The 15,756-nt window shown below is 40.2% G+C and overlaps 1 protein-coding gene and 1 long non-coding RNA gene across 3 annotated transcripts; both read left to right on the forward strand.

Moving 5' to 3' along the window:
- The first annotated feature begins 299 nt into the window (after positions 1-299).
- Positions 300-2,059, forward strand: LOC139136195 (uncharacterized). The gene is made up of 2 exons (XR_011553148.1): positions 300-587; positions 1,453-2,059. It is a non-coding gene; the product is annotated as an uncharacterized lncRNA (long non-coding RNA).
- A 1,165-nt stretch (positions 2,060-3,224) lies between these two features.
- On the forward strand, positions 3,225-13,405 carry LOC139137244 (uncharacterized). Of its 2 annotated transcripts, XR_011553356.1 has the most exons (7): positions 3,312-3,616; positions 6,544-6,736; positions 7,325-7,510; positions 9,202-9,384; positions 10,627-10,788; positions 11,289-12,728; positions 12,821-13,405. XR_011553356.1 is itself a non-coding variant. In XM_070705235.1 (6 exons), exons 2-6 carry the CDS (start codon positions 6,685-6,687, stop codon positions 12,593-12,595), a joined length of 1,890 nt encoding a protein of 629 aa, XP_070561336.1. In that variant the 5' UTR covers positions 3,225-3,616; positions 6,544-6,684; the 3' UTR covers positions 12,596-13,405. The 2 variants fall into 2 exon arrangements, 1 of the variants encoding a protein (XP_070561336.1); XM_070705235.1 differs by having other exon boundaries at positions 3,225-3,616; positions 11,289-13,405.
- Positions 13,406-15,756: the final 2,351 nt, after the last annotated feature.

Here is a 15,756-nt window from a genome sequence, read left to right on the forward strand (position 1 = left end):
AGAAAAACCTGGCCTCGCTTGCGCTTGTTTTATACTGATAAATTCTCACACGTCCGGAGCTGCAGTCTTTCATCTTTGCATTTGAATTTTCCAGGATATTATTGATAAAATGACTTGCGATTGAGACTTGGAGTGATTTGGTGAAACCGTTACTGCAATTGTTGGTTTGGTTACGTAATTCATTAATTCACGGTACCATCTGCGGAGAGAATTTGCAGGTTATGGAAATGCCAGAGGTGTTAACGACTCGCATTGAGGAGAAAACAATACGTATATAGTGATACCTAATCATAACAACATAGTACATGTAACTGTAGAAGTCCAACCGGCATGGATCAAGTCCGCCGTGTCGTCCTGTAGTGCTGCAAGACGTTCAATACAAATGCCAGATCCTTCAAACAGCATTCAACAATGATGTCCTTGACCATGGGCCGCACTAATTTTCCGGGCAAGCTATCCGAGTATGCCTTGGTGTGACTCGTGTTCCTGGTTGGTGAACAGTCGTACCGTGTTTGCCATCCTGCTGGGACTGAACGTCGTGTTTGTTATGCTTCTGACGTCTGTATTCACATTCAAATTGGCCACAGGTATGTTCGAACTTGGTGTTTCCGTATGAATCCGCACCTGATCACTTAGTTTGGAATTTCCTCACTCAGTTTCAACTGGGTCTTCTTGGTCGAAATTTGATTAAATAACGGAAAAATAATATTCTACAGTATACGTAACATCGGCCGCTGACGTAACTAACCATGTAGTTAAACGTTATTTTGTAACATTTCCAAAACTTGCAATACATTGCAGTTTGTGCGCTATAGACCACTGTGCTTTTATTCGCGTCTGCGGTAGGTATGACGTCATCAGTTTGTGACGATACCACTTCCGTGTAATCTTACTCATTTTTAACTGTTGTGTTCCTCTGTGATCGAACTTAATCGATGGCTAAGTAAAGTTAAATGAAGAAAACCCACACCAGATGAAATTATGTTAGAGAATTTCTTGAAGGGGGCAACTGTGGTCGACACTCCGCTCGAAGTCGTTCAGGTTGCTCAATATAACAGAAATTAAATCGAAGATGGCTTGATAGTTACTACAAAATATTGTCTTTTTTACACTCTATGATGTCAAGAATTATCTTGATGGAGAAATACATTGATTGTAATGCCCATTCACAGAGTGACGAGCAGACCAACTCATCATCATCATCATTATCGTCATCATCATCATCATCATCATCATCATCATCATCATCATCATCATCATCATCGTTATCATCATTAACAACAACATAGGCTACATCACCATCACAATTGCATGAATATCTCCTTATCTTTCATACACTTGATTTTAAATCCCCATTGATGTTTGTACGCAAGATTTTAGCACCGTTATTTTCTGCTCTGTTATTAGTCATCGGTACAATTTTTATTCAAATCGTACTTTCTTTCTGTACAGTTGACAGGATTGGTAGTTTAGAAGATGACCCGACCACACCCGGCTACACAGTCAGTATGAAACCAGAGACATCGACTGAAACATCTCCCGTGATTACCATGACGACGGGTGAGGAAGATTTACCAACGGACTCCATTTCGAGAGATTTATCTGCGACAGTCGAGCAAAACTCTCTTGTGTGAAATGATAATTTCCGCTGATTCGCGTTAAATAACCCGTACTCTCGAAGTTGACCAATCGGATTGTTCTCGCTTACTCAGCTCTTTTGTTAAAGTTAGCGTGTTCGTAACGAGTTGAATTCGTTTTCTGATAGGTCAACTGTTGCTCGTGTTTGGAATCCTTGTCAGGTTTTGACCTCTTAGGTGCCATCTAGCAACGACACTTTCTGTCCTTGGCAAGGGAAAGTTTTTTTTCGTCCGCCCAGACAAAATGCAGAATTGGAAAACTCCTGTCTGCACCTCCATGGCGATTATACGGACACAAAGACAAGCTGTTAACTATGGACTTTTTATTAACTGCGAACTTATTTGACGTTTCACGCACGCTTGCCTCTTTATTGATTCGGCTTGTGACCACTATAGTTTGAAACACAAGACTGTTATTTTAAAAGTGAAAATGCTATTCTGAATGCTGCGCCAAATTAAACACTAGTCTTTAATCGACCTCACTGGTGTGATTTTATATATTGTTACGAGAGAGAGAGAGAGAGAGAGAGAGAGAGAGAGAGAGAGAGAGAGAGAGAGAGAGAGAGAGAGAGAGACTGATAATAAGGCACCTGTACACCCGTAAAATGATCACCTTGCGTGTGACCGAGATTTGAATAAGGCATGAAACTCAAGAAATTAGAAGCCTTGAATCTCGATGCCGGACACGAAATACTCAATAAATACCCAAGAGCCAAGGAACGATGTGCTCTGTTAGCTACGCGTTGCATTTCGGGAAGGGGTAGTTCATCGACTGTAAGGTTGTGAGCGCCTCGAAATCGAAAGATTATACTTTCCGCTAGAGAAATAGAAATTAATCCATTTCTTTTCGAAGTTAGGAATAAAAATCGGGTTCACCGGTCAAAACTGTGTAATAGAGCAACAACACATTATTTGCCCTACATTTGAAATTCAAAATGGTCGCCATCTCCGCGTCAACTATATATATATATATGTGGGAAAATAAAATGTTCGATGTCAAAATGATAAGTACATTGAAACTTTATTTACTACATGAGCTTCAACATGAACCCGCACAAGTGGTAGTAGACCGAAAAAGGTATAATTGTAAAAGTTTGGGAGTCCGAATATCTGTCCCTGAGGCATATTCTATGTTGCTTGCGTGAAAATCAATATGTACTGACGTCCGTTCTTAAAAGCTCAGAGAGGACGAGAGGATGTATATATCTGCTACCCCAACGTATGCAGTGACAGTTGCTTTTGTTTTTATGTAGTAATCTCCGGAGATCGTCGGACTGAAACGCATGCTGAATTATACTAGATCCTGGAATAAACTTGATCGGTCAGACAAACCAGAAATTGCATGAGTGCAGCTGTTCGTCGATAGATATCTATCTTGGAGTGGAATATAATTGGCAAATTTAGTAGTGGGTAATTATGGGCATCACATGGTAATGGCGGTCGAGTAGGTGGGGTAGAGGTCCAAAACAGCATTTGTTTTGTTACATGCAAGGTCAAACATCGTTTACGCTGTGTACGAAAAAATTATGCAAATCTAAGCCTGCCTTTATGAGTATTGTAAACCACTCGACTTGACAGTGACAGCAGACATGTCGCAACTATTAATATGAAAGGGCAACCCGAAATAAAGGCGAGCGTGGTGAATGTAACCTCACCTGCCGATCGCGCAGAGGTCACAGGAGGTCAGCCTCGTGAGGATGCATGAAAAGTAGCAAATTTGTTTGACAAAAAGACGAGGTACGCAGTAAACATAGGAATTTGGGTGTAGGTCGGCCATAGGAAAATTTAAGTGCTCTTGTCCCGCGCAAGTTCACTGCGATTACTTTTGACCAATTTTTGGCGCGTTCTCTCATTGGAACAGAAGAAACAGAAGACCAGAGTTCAAGTTCGCAACTTTCAAGCAAACGTCATGAAGGTGGCTCGGATTTTGTCGCTTTCTTCGGTTCTGTGTGCGGCCATCATGATTTCTGGAGTTGCAGGTATGATCACTTCTAGTACAACTCCCATCTTAACCTAATTTCCCGTATTACAGCGGTCAGCACTGCCGCGTCCGCACTGGTTTTAATTAACGCTTGGTCGTTCAGTATGCATTCAAACCCGTAGCTTCTCCGATCATGTTTTCGATAAGGAAATCTGTAATTTTCCTCAACTTCCCTGAGTGCCGTTTTGTACGATCAAGTACAATGTGCACGTCCTTGCGTTGTCAACAGAACTTACTGTGACACGTTTTATATACCAGGGCCCCGAGTGTTCAAGCTGGACTCACAACTCGGTGTAAAGGTTTTTGAATATCAAATTTTAAACCTATTTTTTCTAGTTTCTTTGACCAACGCAACCGGTAAAATTACAAAAAAAAAGACTTACAATTGACAGTACGTTCAGGTACAGCAGTCCCACACCCATTATTGATATTTAAATCCTAGGTCGAGACCTTGGTGAGGTAAACTACTTTCTCATATTGTAGGCACGCGCAGGTATGTCCATGCGCAGACTCGAACAACACCTTTGTTCCCTTTCCGTCTGAGACGTGCATTGTTGAGAATGCGCTACATAGTGTTTCTAACGTCTCTGTCCTCGACACATTGAAAATTTCCGTTCCTATGCGACCTTCAGTGTAACGTTAATAATGGCAGTAGTGGCAGAGCACGCGCTAAATGTAGGATAACTGAGGTAGCGTGCCAAGCGAGGACTCTGTCTGAGACACTCCGTGTTTACATCGGTCGTGGGGGGTGCCTGGCAACCTTTGAGCAAAGTTCCGACGACTATCCTCCTTTAATATTCTGCGTGTAATACAAAATCCGCAGCGAGAAACACAACAACAACAACATTACCCGCAGCTTAAAAAACAAAAACAGTGCGTTCACAACAAGACCTTAGTAACATTAACGTTTCCTTATTTCAAATACCAAAAAGTTGATAGAGCAGGACTTTGGTGAATACACTGTATTCTTCATAAAGGCTAAGAAAACAGGGACCGTTCGGAGCCGTAATAAAATTACACTTTGCTGTAAGAGTTTGTTCAAACTGCTTTAACTAAGACAGGCCTAGAGAAAAAACAAAAGCTGGACCCAGTGCATAAGTAAAAAATTCAACTCTATCGTATTGTTTTGCTTTAATACACATGAATCAATACGTGTTCTCTTAAGATTCGCTGCAGCGTTTTGCACAATCTACATACTGCAATTGAAAGTCCTCGCTTGTTGAAAACTTCCTGCACTTTAAAGCCACTGAAAGATGACTACCTGAAGGGATACTTCGATGTCATATTTTGCGATATTGCGTACTTTCTTATTATTTTAATCGGAGAAAGTTATTTTTGTTCCATATCTTGGGACACACTTAAAACAGTTCTCGACAAAATGTTTACATAAATCGAAGCTTGTTCACCCTTCGAAATCATAAAGAAAGCGATGGTATCATTCGTCAAATTTGATTATGCAAATGAGATAACAGCTGCTCTGCAGACTTGTATGAACACCAGCGTACGGGGAAGCTAGCTGTGACAGAAGAACTGATATAAGGGCAAAATTCAAGTCCATAGTTACTTTTAACAAAGCATTTCACTTTTTCGCTCTGAGTCAAACGCCCCTCTACACCAAAAAAGTGCGTAGAAGACATAGTAACATTCATCTCCGAACGAATGTATTAACCCAACACAAGTTTCAAAGGAGTCCAAAGGATTAAAATGACTTAAATAGTCAATTTGCTCCGGCCACAGTATCTCTGCCCTTTAAGTAGAATGCGCCTCGGGTACAGATGATTAGACTCTCATATTTTTACAATTCTTTTCTGATCTACCAATGAGGGGTCATTTTAAAGCCCCTGGAGTAGAAAGATTCAACTTCATAGTTTTTTCGAAATGGAAAATTTTATTATACTCTATAGCATGAACATATGGGTGGTGGCCATTTTGAATTTCAAATATCGGTATATGGTAAGTAATTTGTTTTTCTAGAACCAAAATTTGGACGGTAACCCTGTTCTGTATTATGCGGAAAAAAAGTATGTTTGAAAATGTCATGGTGGAAAGTTTGAGTAGAGGTTAAGGCTTTCACTTTTGAGGCGCGTACTGCCTTAAGCCAATTGTTTTCGAATTTAAAAGTCCACGATTTCACGATAAACACAGCATTATATCATGCCAGAGATAGTTACCGGCTGGAAGTTGTTTACGCGCTCGATTTCTTCGATACGCCCAAGATTCATATGCAAAACGTGCTGCAACAATAGCCGGCCTGCCGGGGTCGCCTTTTCTCATCTGCGTTTAGATTGATGTTGCTAAGGTTGATACAATGCGCTTGTTGACAGTGCTATACCCACCTTGAAGATAAATTGAGAGAAAAAATTGTTGGTAATTTCCTTGAAACAACTGTTACATATCAAGGTGATAGTCTCGAAGTTCTCGGGAAGCGTGGATTGGGAGTAATATGTTCATGGCCAATCTGTTTGGACAAATCATGATTTATACCAAGAAAGTACTTAAAACGTCTTAATATCTTGAAACTCTGAATCTCAAGATATTTGACAATATGATTCCCTCAGAATGCACAACATCAATCGGAAAATCTCTGCCACCGCCTCAGCCTCTGTCGCTGTCACTCTCTCTCTTCCCCTCTCTCGACCTTCACATATACACTCATGCACACATATTAAACGGTATATATATGAGAATGAATGATTGATACACTGGTATCAAAGAAATGAACAAATAAAAAGTAATAGATTGCGACAGAAAATTTGGATCCAGTCGATATTCTTAAATGCCACCAGCCAAAGAAACAGGGTTTCTATATTCGACAACTTTTAATATGTCCCTCAGCAGCTTACCTTACATTGCTTTTATTTTCCACCTCGAGAGTATTAAAATACTGTGGTCGTACTGTAAATGCTCGGTCTACTCTTCAAACAGGACCTGCACAGACCAGGACTTCTTGAGAATGGCGTAGTACACGATATAGGAGCAACGGGTAAGACAGGCAACGAATATGACCTGTGGACAATTCTCCAGTTCTCCTGCAACGACAGCTACACCATTTCGGGGTCAACGGTCATGAGTTGTTACCCGTCGGGGTGGGTGCCTTCGTCGATGCCAGTTTGTAAAGGTCAGTGTCATTTATGAAAGTCAGCAATTATTACACACTTCATGATACGAGATCGTTAACTCCTCCTCAACTCGCTTTGGTATAACTGATGCCTGTCTCTTTTTTTACTTGTGCATGCATGCATGCATGCATACATGCATGTATGTATGTATGTATGTATGTATGTATGTATGTATGTATGTATGTATGTATGTATGTATGTATGTATGTATGTATGTATGTACGTCTGTCTGTCTGTCTGTCTGTCTGTCTGTCTGTAAGTTTGTCTGTATGTATGTATGTATGTAGGTGCGGTTAGTAATGATGGTATCGGGTCAATAATGATGGCGTCAAAGATATTTGTCAAAATGTTCTTTTCAATCCCGTTAAAACTCTGCTTGAATGTGTACACGTTATAAGCAAGAGGCCATTGTATATGCGTTCACAAGAAATTAAAGCTTTATCGTATCCGAACTTAGAAATTTTACACAGACAAACAACTGTGATGAGAAGATTTATACTTTACACTTGCACGTGCTCTGCGCAGCTAACATATTTTCTTTGTTAATAAACGCAAAATCACTTTCACAACCATTTGTGTCCCGACAGCGGACTGCTTTAAGCCGGGCCCAATACCAAATGGCAGGTACGAGGCTAACTTCCCCGTTAGCGGTGTCAGCGGCACGGTCAAAGTCATGTGTGACGAGGGTTACAGTCTTGCAGGCGCAGACACCATAGCCTGCTCGGATGGTAATTACATCAACTATCAACCTGGAGTGACGTCAAAATGTAAAGGTATGTGGTACCGAATATCCGACGGTATCGGCTTCAGAATGCATTTCTTTTCTCCAATGAACACGAGACATTCATTAAATAATTTACCTCTTTTAAAGGTACACGGTCACCGTAAATCTGCATATTCCATATATGGTAAAGGGCGGAGCTTAGCGAACTACCCCCGTAACGCTTGTAGCTGTCCGTCCTCCATATTTGATACGTCAAAGTATATGCAGACGACGCTGCTAAGTATGTCATGACTGATCGTGTGGGGCGCCCTTTTAAAAAAGCGGCCATCCGCGTAAAATCCGTGATTGAGTTTTGAAAAACAGGTGACCGAATACCTTTAAGGCAGTTCGCGCCTGGAAATGGAAAGCATTAAACTTTTCCCATAACTCTCGTCCGCGAAACTTGAGAACCATTTCCTCTCGAAATCTATATTAGAGTCTCAATAGCTTCGAATTTTTTGCATTATTTTTATAATTTTATTTTCAAACCAAAGTTGATTCGTGTAAATGTGCTAACTTAATGACTTGTATAGAAGTATCACCGCTCGATGATGTTCACTATGCAAACACGTTTGAACAGGTTAAATAATCGGGTGCCGCACTCAAAAAATGGCGCCCCCTACGTTTTTTTAAAGTACAAAAATGCAGTATTTCCTGCACAAACACATCGTGATCATAAAGCAAACAAGCATGATGCCATTTACGTGAATGCACATACGATTTCAACATTTGTTGTTGTAATCTTTATTTTCTCTGTCACATGATTAGTTTTTGAAAATGGTGGGAAATCTACAATGTGTCAAAATGTTTGAATTTACATGCCACTTTCGACACGTTACGGCAGTGTTATACACCTTTCGATCTTTAACGGCTCTTGTTCAAAGAAAACTCTTGGAAACCTGAGGATATTTTATGGTCGGTTTATTACAAACACGATTGGAACTGATTTGGGATAATTGGATCTCTATATTTTTCACATTTCTCTAAACTATTAGGTGCCCTGTAGGCGAATGTTGCAATATTACAACTTTGTCATAAAAACAAGTGTGTAACTTATAAAGAAAAGCAGATGAGCATACTTTTGCAGATGAAATCGACTTTTCTTCATCATCTCATTATCCTATATCAGTTCCGATCGTCTTTACACAGATTCGCAGCCATTTGGGCTTTTAAAAAGCCGGCACTTTGCAAAACTTGATACCAGAGAAACAAATTACAAACGTTTCACGACATTTGAAATTCAAAATGGCCCGAGGCAATCCCTTTTTATCTGAACGGGGAAAATTAGCTTCCATTTTTACGAAAGGGAGCAGGCAACATATGAGTTTTAAGATGGGCCCCAACACATGGTCGACAAAGAGTATTATATTAAAGGCCTGGGAGTCTGAATATCTGTCCTCGATGCGATATAAGCGCACTCTACCTGAAGACGATGCCTAATTACTTTTCGGCAACAACAACTGTGCACATATTGAAACGACTAAGATATTATGCGAGGGCAAAATTCAGTGTTTGTACCAGTATGTTTTTCTCACTTTGCAGTGAGCTACTGTCACGCCTCATGAGTCGCCGCCTTCACCATGTTTTCAGAGACAGTAGAATGAGAGACAGACAAAATATCTGATACAAACAGACACATGTCTATATACCGTCCATCACAATACGCAATATTTATCGACCGTTCATTACAATTCACCGCAGAAAGCTGTACCCGTCCAACGATGAGCATGTCCGTCAAAATCGTGGATGGTTTTCCGGACGATAGTGAGTACATCGCGTCTGGAAAAGTGATCACATACGGATGCGAGACGGGTTTCTCAATTGTCGGGCCAACACAAGCGACTTGTAATAACGGGGAATTTGACTACATACCACAATGCGTAGGTGAGTACTTTAACTCTTTGGCAAATTAACGAAGGAGAACACGCAAGAGGTATTCAGCTGGCCAGTTTTTCTCATAGTGGAATTTTTGCGTTTATATCGTTGTCGTTGATTCCACTTCGTTATAAGCCGTATAAGGCCTTCTTGATTTAGTTTCAATTTTACGGTATGTGTGTATGCGACGTCTGTCGAATGTTCTCGCAAAAATAAAATTGATTGAAATAACCCAACATATTTGAATATTATCATCAACTTTATACCAGCATGTCGAAAAAAGTTTTAACTAGTATCTTGTAGTAGCAGACATTAAAACATTTGATGCATCAAATTCAATATTACTATTAAACTTTCGATATTATTGTTGTTAATTTTTGTAAGTTTTAGAAGACACTGATTGTAATTTTGTTATACCTTAAGAAATATGAAAACATTTTCAAGTCGTTCACAGCAACTGATACAAGAGAGGTTAGCCAGGCTACAATAGCAAGTATCTATTGAAACTGAAGTCATGCTAATGAGCTAATTGCAGTTTCAACCAATTGTAAAACACATCACACAGCGGCAAGGTCACATGTGACACTAAGTATCACGGACAATCAGCAATAAGTTAGCCATGCCATGGTCCATTGGATAAAACATGACCACTACGTTTGCGCTTAAGCTACTTTAACCTATTGGACAGTTTGGAAGAATGAAAGTACAGCAATGATATTACCATATGAAGGTCACCCCATTGTCGGAAAATTACTGAAATAGGTTCCTGAAATTTAACGATGTCAGAGTGTGATAAAGTACCATGCATATATTATACGGCTCCCACCGCAGTGTAAACATTGAATGTTGGTAGAGAGAATTTGAGAATGATAATTTTAGAAAATACTTAAATACATGACCCCACAAAGAGATTTATGTGCTTATCTTGATTATCCACCATAGTCCTCCTTCATTTATTTTGTGAAGGTATTTTACGGTACAGAAAATGGAGAGAAATACACTTCATCGAACGCTGAATTCTTTCATGAAGCCTTCTAAATTACTCATCGTTGTGGCTGAAAATGATATATGTACATTGGCTGTACAATTCTCTGGTCATTTAAATAGAATGCATCAGATTATGTAGAAACCCCCCACTCTGCATATTACTGTATTGCAAAAAAGCCGATAGCCTATATTCTCGAATAAACTATCATTTATAATCTGCTCAATGACTAGAAACATTAATTTTGATACGCTTTCTCCCTTCAGCTAACTGTGACATGACAGCTCCACCGAATGCTAGAATAACGGGTTCAAACGTCCATGGCGGTGTCGCCATCGTGAAGTGCAAGGCAGGGTTTACACCGACCGACGACTACCAAGTGGTCTGCAGCTACGGCCAGTGGAGCGGGCAGATGCCAGTCTGTGAAGGTAAAAACTGGAATCAGGGCGTCAGAACAGAACTTGAAACAAGTGCAAGTGACAGGAGAATGTCCCCTCACAAAGTTTGTGTTACGTGTTATCATATATATAGACAGAAATTGACAAATATTTGGACTTCTCGGGAGACGTGTTCGCTTGAAAGATGTCCAGTGTATCACGTTAGACCCGTGCCAGTGTAGGTTTCCAGAAAAGAAAATATTCTTTCTTGTTTTGACGGTACATTTCCAGATTTGATAGCAAATGCATATTTTAGGAGCGTAAGCTTTTACCTTTACAAATGTTTCACAAAGCACTACTTTTCACCTTCCGTTATCAACACCGAGTGACTGTGACTTTTCTTCTCAGACGAAATGTTGGAAGTTATTGTATGTTTCATAGGTAGGCACGGGCGAGGGAGGGATATGCTTAATACGTGTTTTAGGAACAACTCTAGTAAGAGAACCCTATAAAGGGCTAAATATGATTCTGTGTATGTCGTTTATCTTCAGAGTTGTTGTCCGAGTACATAGCAGCATACCTCCCCTTCGAGAACGACTTTCGAGATGCCAGCGGCAGTGGACGCGACGGGGCGAAAGCGGGACCAGTGGCGTTTGCGGAGAACATGGGCGTGTCCGGTACCGCGGCGTCGTTCTCAGGGAAGGGACGAGTGGACGTGGAGACGGACTTTTTTGCGTACGACAACTTTTCAGTCAGTCTGTGGTTCAAGCGGACGGGCAACTTTGATTCGTACCAGGGATTGATTTCTCACGGAGGGTATGGCGATGTAAGCGGCAGTGAGCTGATCATGGGCAGCGAAAACTATGGCCAGGTCCTGAACGCCGGAGTGGCTACTCCATGGAAGAAGGACACCTGGGACTACGTTAACATAAGAGCGACGTCGAACCGTTGGCACCATGCCCTGTATACGTACGACGGCACGGAGTTCAATCTTTATTTCGACGGTGAAAAGCAAGACGGAGATTCTGACTGCTGTCCGGGGATTCTGACACCGGGCGACGCCCCGATCCGCATTGGCCAAGCAGGCCCGCCCTTACTGAAACAGTACTTCTACGGACTGATCGACGAAGTGTATATCTTCACCATGGCCCTGGATGAAACCACAGCACTCACGATGTATGAGCGAGACAAGAAGGACTGCGATGACCCAGACCTGCTGGTCCAGTACACATTTAACGACGGGTTCAAAGATTCCTCCTGCTACGGGTGGCACGGCGTCCCCTACGGCAGAGTGTGGGCTAGAGAAGGCGTAGCCTCGTTCGACCAGGGACAGATCAACATCGAAGAGTTCAGAAATTTCATGTGGGGTTCTGCCGTGTCCATTAGCTTCTGGTTCCAATGCTTCAACTGCTCGGAGGGACGGAGCTACCCTGCGCCGGAAAAATTTCCGAGAAACCGAAAGGGGCTCATTACAAACGGCTATTACTCGCCAGGAAGTTTTGAGCTTGCCCTTGATGATACGGACGGCGGCACCTTCATCGAGGGAGGATTCGTTGAGCGCGGATCGCACTTCAGTCCCCGAGAGCTTAGAGCAATGGTAACCGGTGTTCAACACGTCGTCCTCGTTCATGACAACAGCGGTTCGCAACTTTACTTGGAAGGCAACCAAGTCACCAACTCTTCAACTTCCGGTGAACTGCTCACGGTCAACAACCCTGTCACCATCGGCGTAACTGATAGCGGAGACTCCAAATATGCTCACTACCTTCAGGGTGCGATGAAAGACCTTAGAATCTATAACAAAGCCCTGAGCGAGGATGATGTCGATGAATTATATTCAGCGGGTCCACAAGGATAACTCCACCTTGACCTCAGTATACCACAGAAAACAAACATTTTTTCGACTCAGCTGATATCGACTCGGTTACGTCTTCGAAAAGGGAATGAAATGTTATACATATATGACTTACGTCTCATAGTTTTTACAGACAGTGCTTCTGTTCTGTTGTTTAGCAATAACACGATTGGAATTAATTTGGGATAATTAGATCTTTATATTTTTCAAATTTCTCAAAAATGATAGGTGCCCTATAGTTGAATGTTGCGATATTACAAATTACTCATAAAAACGAGTGTGTAACTTAAAAAAGAAAAGCAGACGAGCTTACATTTGCAGATTAAATCGACATCACTTCACCATCCAATTATCCTAAATCAGTTCCAATCGTGTTAAATCAAAATATTTCACGTAAACCAAACATTAACTGTCACAAATAACTTTAATAGTCAGAATATTGTATACATTACTATCATTATATCGGACAATAATACAGTACTAAACTTACAACAATAAGACAAGTAGAAATAAAAATCATCTTATTATCGTTTAAGTTTGGGAAACAGCCACCAGGACTTGGCGAACTTCCCAACTCTTTGCTTCATTTGGTCAGTTATGCCAGTTATGACGACAACAAAAAGCAAACAAAACGTTGTTTGAAGTGTACACGATTCTAAGAGAGGGCTTTCGGTGACAGAAAGTGCATCGAAATTATCACTGAACTTTTTGATGTTGATTATCAAACGTTTCGGCACACTTTGACGTCATGTTGTGTAAGCTTGCATTTTATCGTATCACTAATAAAATTAACAATTTTTAAGCGATAAAAAATATGTTCTTCTTCTTTATGAAAACAGATGCCTCACGATAGCAAGTTTGAATGTTCTACAAGCCCTTTGAAATCCTACACAATAGCTCGTATTTTTATTATTTGTTTGGACAAAAGTTGACAAGGGAATCCGTTGCCATAATGACAGATGTTTACAATTACTTTTGCATCTAAGAAGGTACCCTTGAAAATTAATATAAAAAATTATTTGTCTACCTGCCCTAGACATATGACAGCAAACAACGAAACAGCCCTGGAAATTTTGCTTTATATATTGAGACTATCATGATCTGAACTAAAATGCCATCGAACAACCTGAAAAACTGAAAACATATCGACTGGTGCAAATGAAGTTAAGGATACAAAAGGTGACGTACATTAGAACACCTTTTAGAAGAGACTAAATTATAACAAATAGAGTATGTATGTATGTATGTATGTATGTATGTATGTATGTATGTATGTATGTATGTATGTATGTATGTATGTATGTATGTATGTATGTATGTATGTATGTATGTATGTATGTATGTATGTATGTATGTATGTATGTATGTATGTATGTATGTATGTATGTATGTATGCATGCATGCATGCATGCATGTGTGTATGTATGTATGTATGTATGTATGTATGTATGTATGTATGTATGTATGTATGTATATATGTATGCATGTATGTATGTATGTATGTATGTATGTATGTATGTATGTATGTATGTATGTATGTATGTATGTATGTATGTATGTATGTATGTATGTATGTATGTATGTATGTATGTATGTATGTATGTATGTATGTATGTGTGTGTATGTGTGATGTATGTGTGTGTATGTATGTATGGATTGATGGATGGATAGGTGGATGCATGCATGCATGCATATTCTGATTTCATTTATTGCTATGATTTCATGTATTGTTATAATCTACACTTCCGTTGATAAGTCTTGGACATTGCCGCCAACTACGATTTCATTTTATGAATAATATCAAATGTGTAAAGGATGACTTGATGATTTGATGTTTGTTGTTTGTTTTCGATCTCTTGGATGAACATATTGTCCTATATCTAATAAGATGTAGCCCAATTGATAAATGTGCAGCCAAGTTTAAGCGCAGTAAGATTTTACAGTCAATGACGCACATTGAGTTGTGCTTGTTGAAAAATAACAGGAACTTTTCCACTCTCTGTGTTTTTATCTACAACAGTTATTGTAAAGCAGTCATTTGCATTACTCTTAGACGATCGAATCACTTTCATATTTTTTCGTTCGCTTCTTTGAAAGCCAAAGGTCGTTTACGGCGCCCCCTGGAGAGAGAAATGTGCGTCCCGTCCAGTAAAAACATCATGGAGGCTTGTTATTTAGCTAATTTCTATCGTGTGCGGCAGGCTATAGGGGCAGGTACAGTGATTTCTTCAGTTGTCCAAACTTTATTAGATGCAGCTCACCGCCGGAGCAAAGAAGACGACGACAGGTTGTTAAAAATGTCGGAAGGGCAAGAACACAATGAAGTCGGTAATGGTACCTGTGATGACTTTCCGTACAAAGTACCTGGGCAGTACTTTTACGGAGGCGTTTTGTTCAACCAGGACATTAGAAAGGGTGTCCTTGAGTCGCGAGATTCAATCGAGTGCAGGGAGGATGATGTTTTTGTCGTTACATATCCGAAATCAGGTAGGACTGCACACTTGCAGAGAATAATGTAGTGTTCACGGGGCTTCAAGCTCAGGGATGGTTTAAGGGGAGACGTGCGTTGTGCCGCCAACAAATACGTGTATACTTTACCGCACCCAATGCAGTGTTTCATAGTATATTCACTCTCAAACGCCACAGCTTGGTAAACACTGCACTACATCACCATACATCTCGCAGTAATTTGAAAGGAACGTATCGGAAATCTACGCTAGGAGGGAATGACATTGTCGCAGCCTTAATCAACTCGCTAAAATGATAACACGAGAGTGGCATGAAACCAAGGGTTTTGTTGTATTGGCTTTTCTGTTACCCACTATCTAAACCGAATAAAATTAAATACAGAAAATAACAGTAAAATACTGATTAAATTTTTGTGTGTTAATGGGAGGCGCAATTTCTCGTAATTTGTAAAAATAATTTCTTCAAAGTATTGACCACAAATCATAGTGCATTACAATGTGTATTAAGTCATGAAGGTGAAATTCGAATGATATGTATTTTTTTGGCCGGGGACAATTTTTCCTGTATACTTCAAAAAACCTTTCTTTTACAACAATGTTACTGGTTGCTTTCAATTTTATTTATTGTTTCACTATCGTGAAAAGTTGGTAAAATCTGCAAATGAAAATTTTGGTAGTTATGAGCTCATAGCTTTA

Source organism: Ptychodera flava, chromosome 7 (genome assembly GCF_041260155.1).
Source record: "Ptychodera flava strain L36383 chromosome 7, AS_Pfla_20210202, whole genome shotgun sequence".
NCBI classification, from domain to species: Eukaryota; Metazoa; Hemichordata; class Enteropneusta; family Ptychoderidae; genus Ptychodera; species Ptychodera flava.

Bases quoted from the DNA above. Each gene is read 5' to 3' on its own strand.
- LOC139137244 (XM_070705235.1), top strand. From the start codon at position 6,685: ATGAGTTGTTACCCGTCGGGGTGGGTGCCTTCGTCGATGCCAGTTTGT. The intron at 7,511-9,201 runs GTATGTGGTACC...AATTCACCGCAG, and splicing joins AGTGACGTCAAAATGTAAAG to AAAGCTGTACCCGTCCAACG. The intron at 10,789-11,288 runs GTAAAAACTGGA...GTTTATCTTCAG, and splicing joins GCAGATGCCAGTCTGTGAAG to AGTTGTTGTCCGAGTACATA.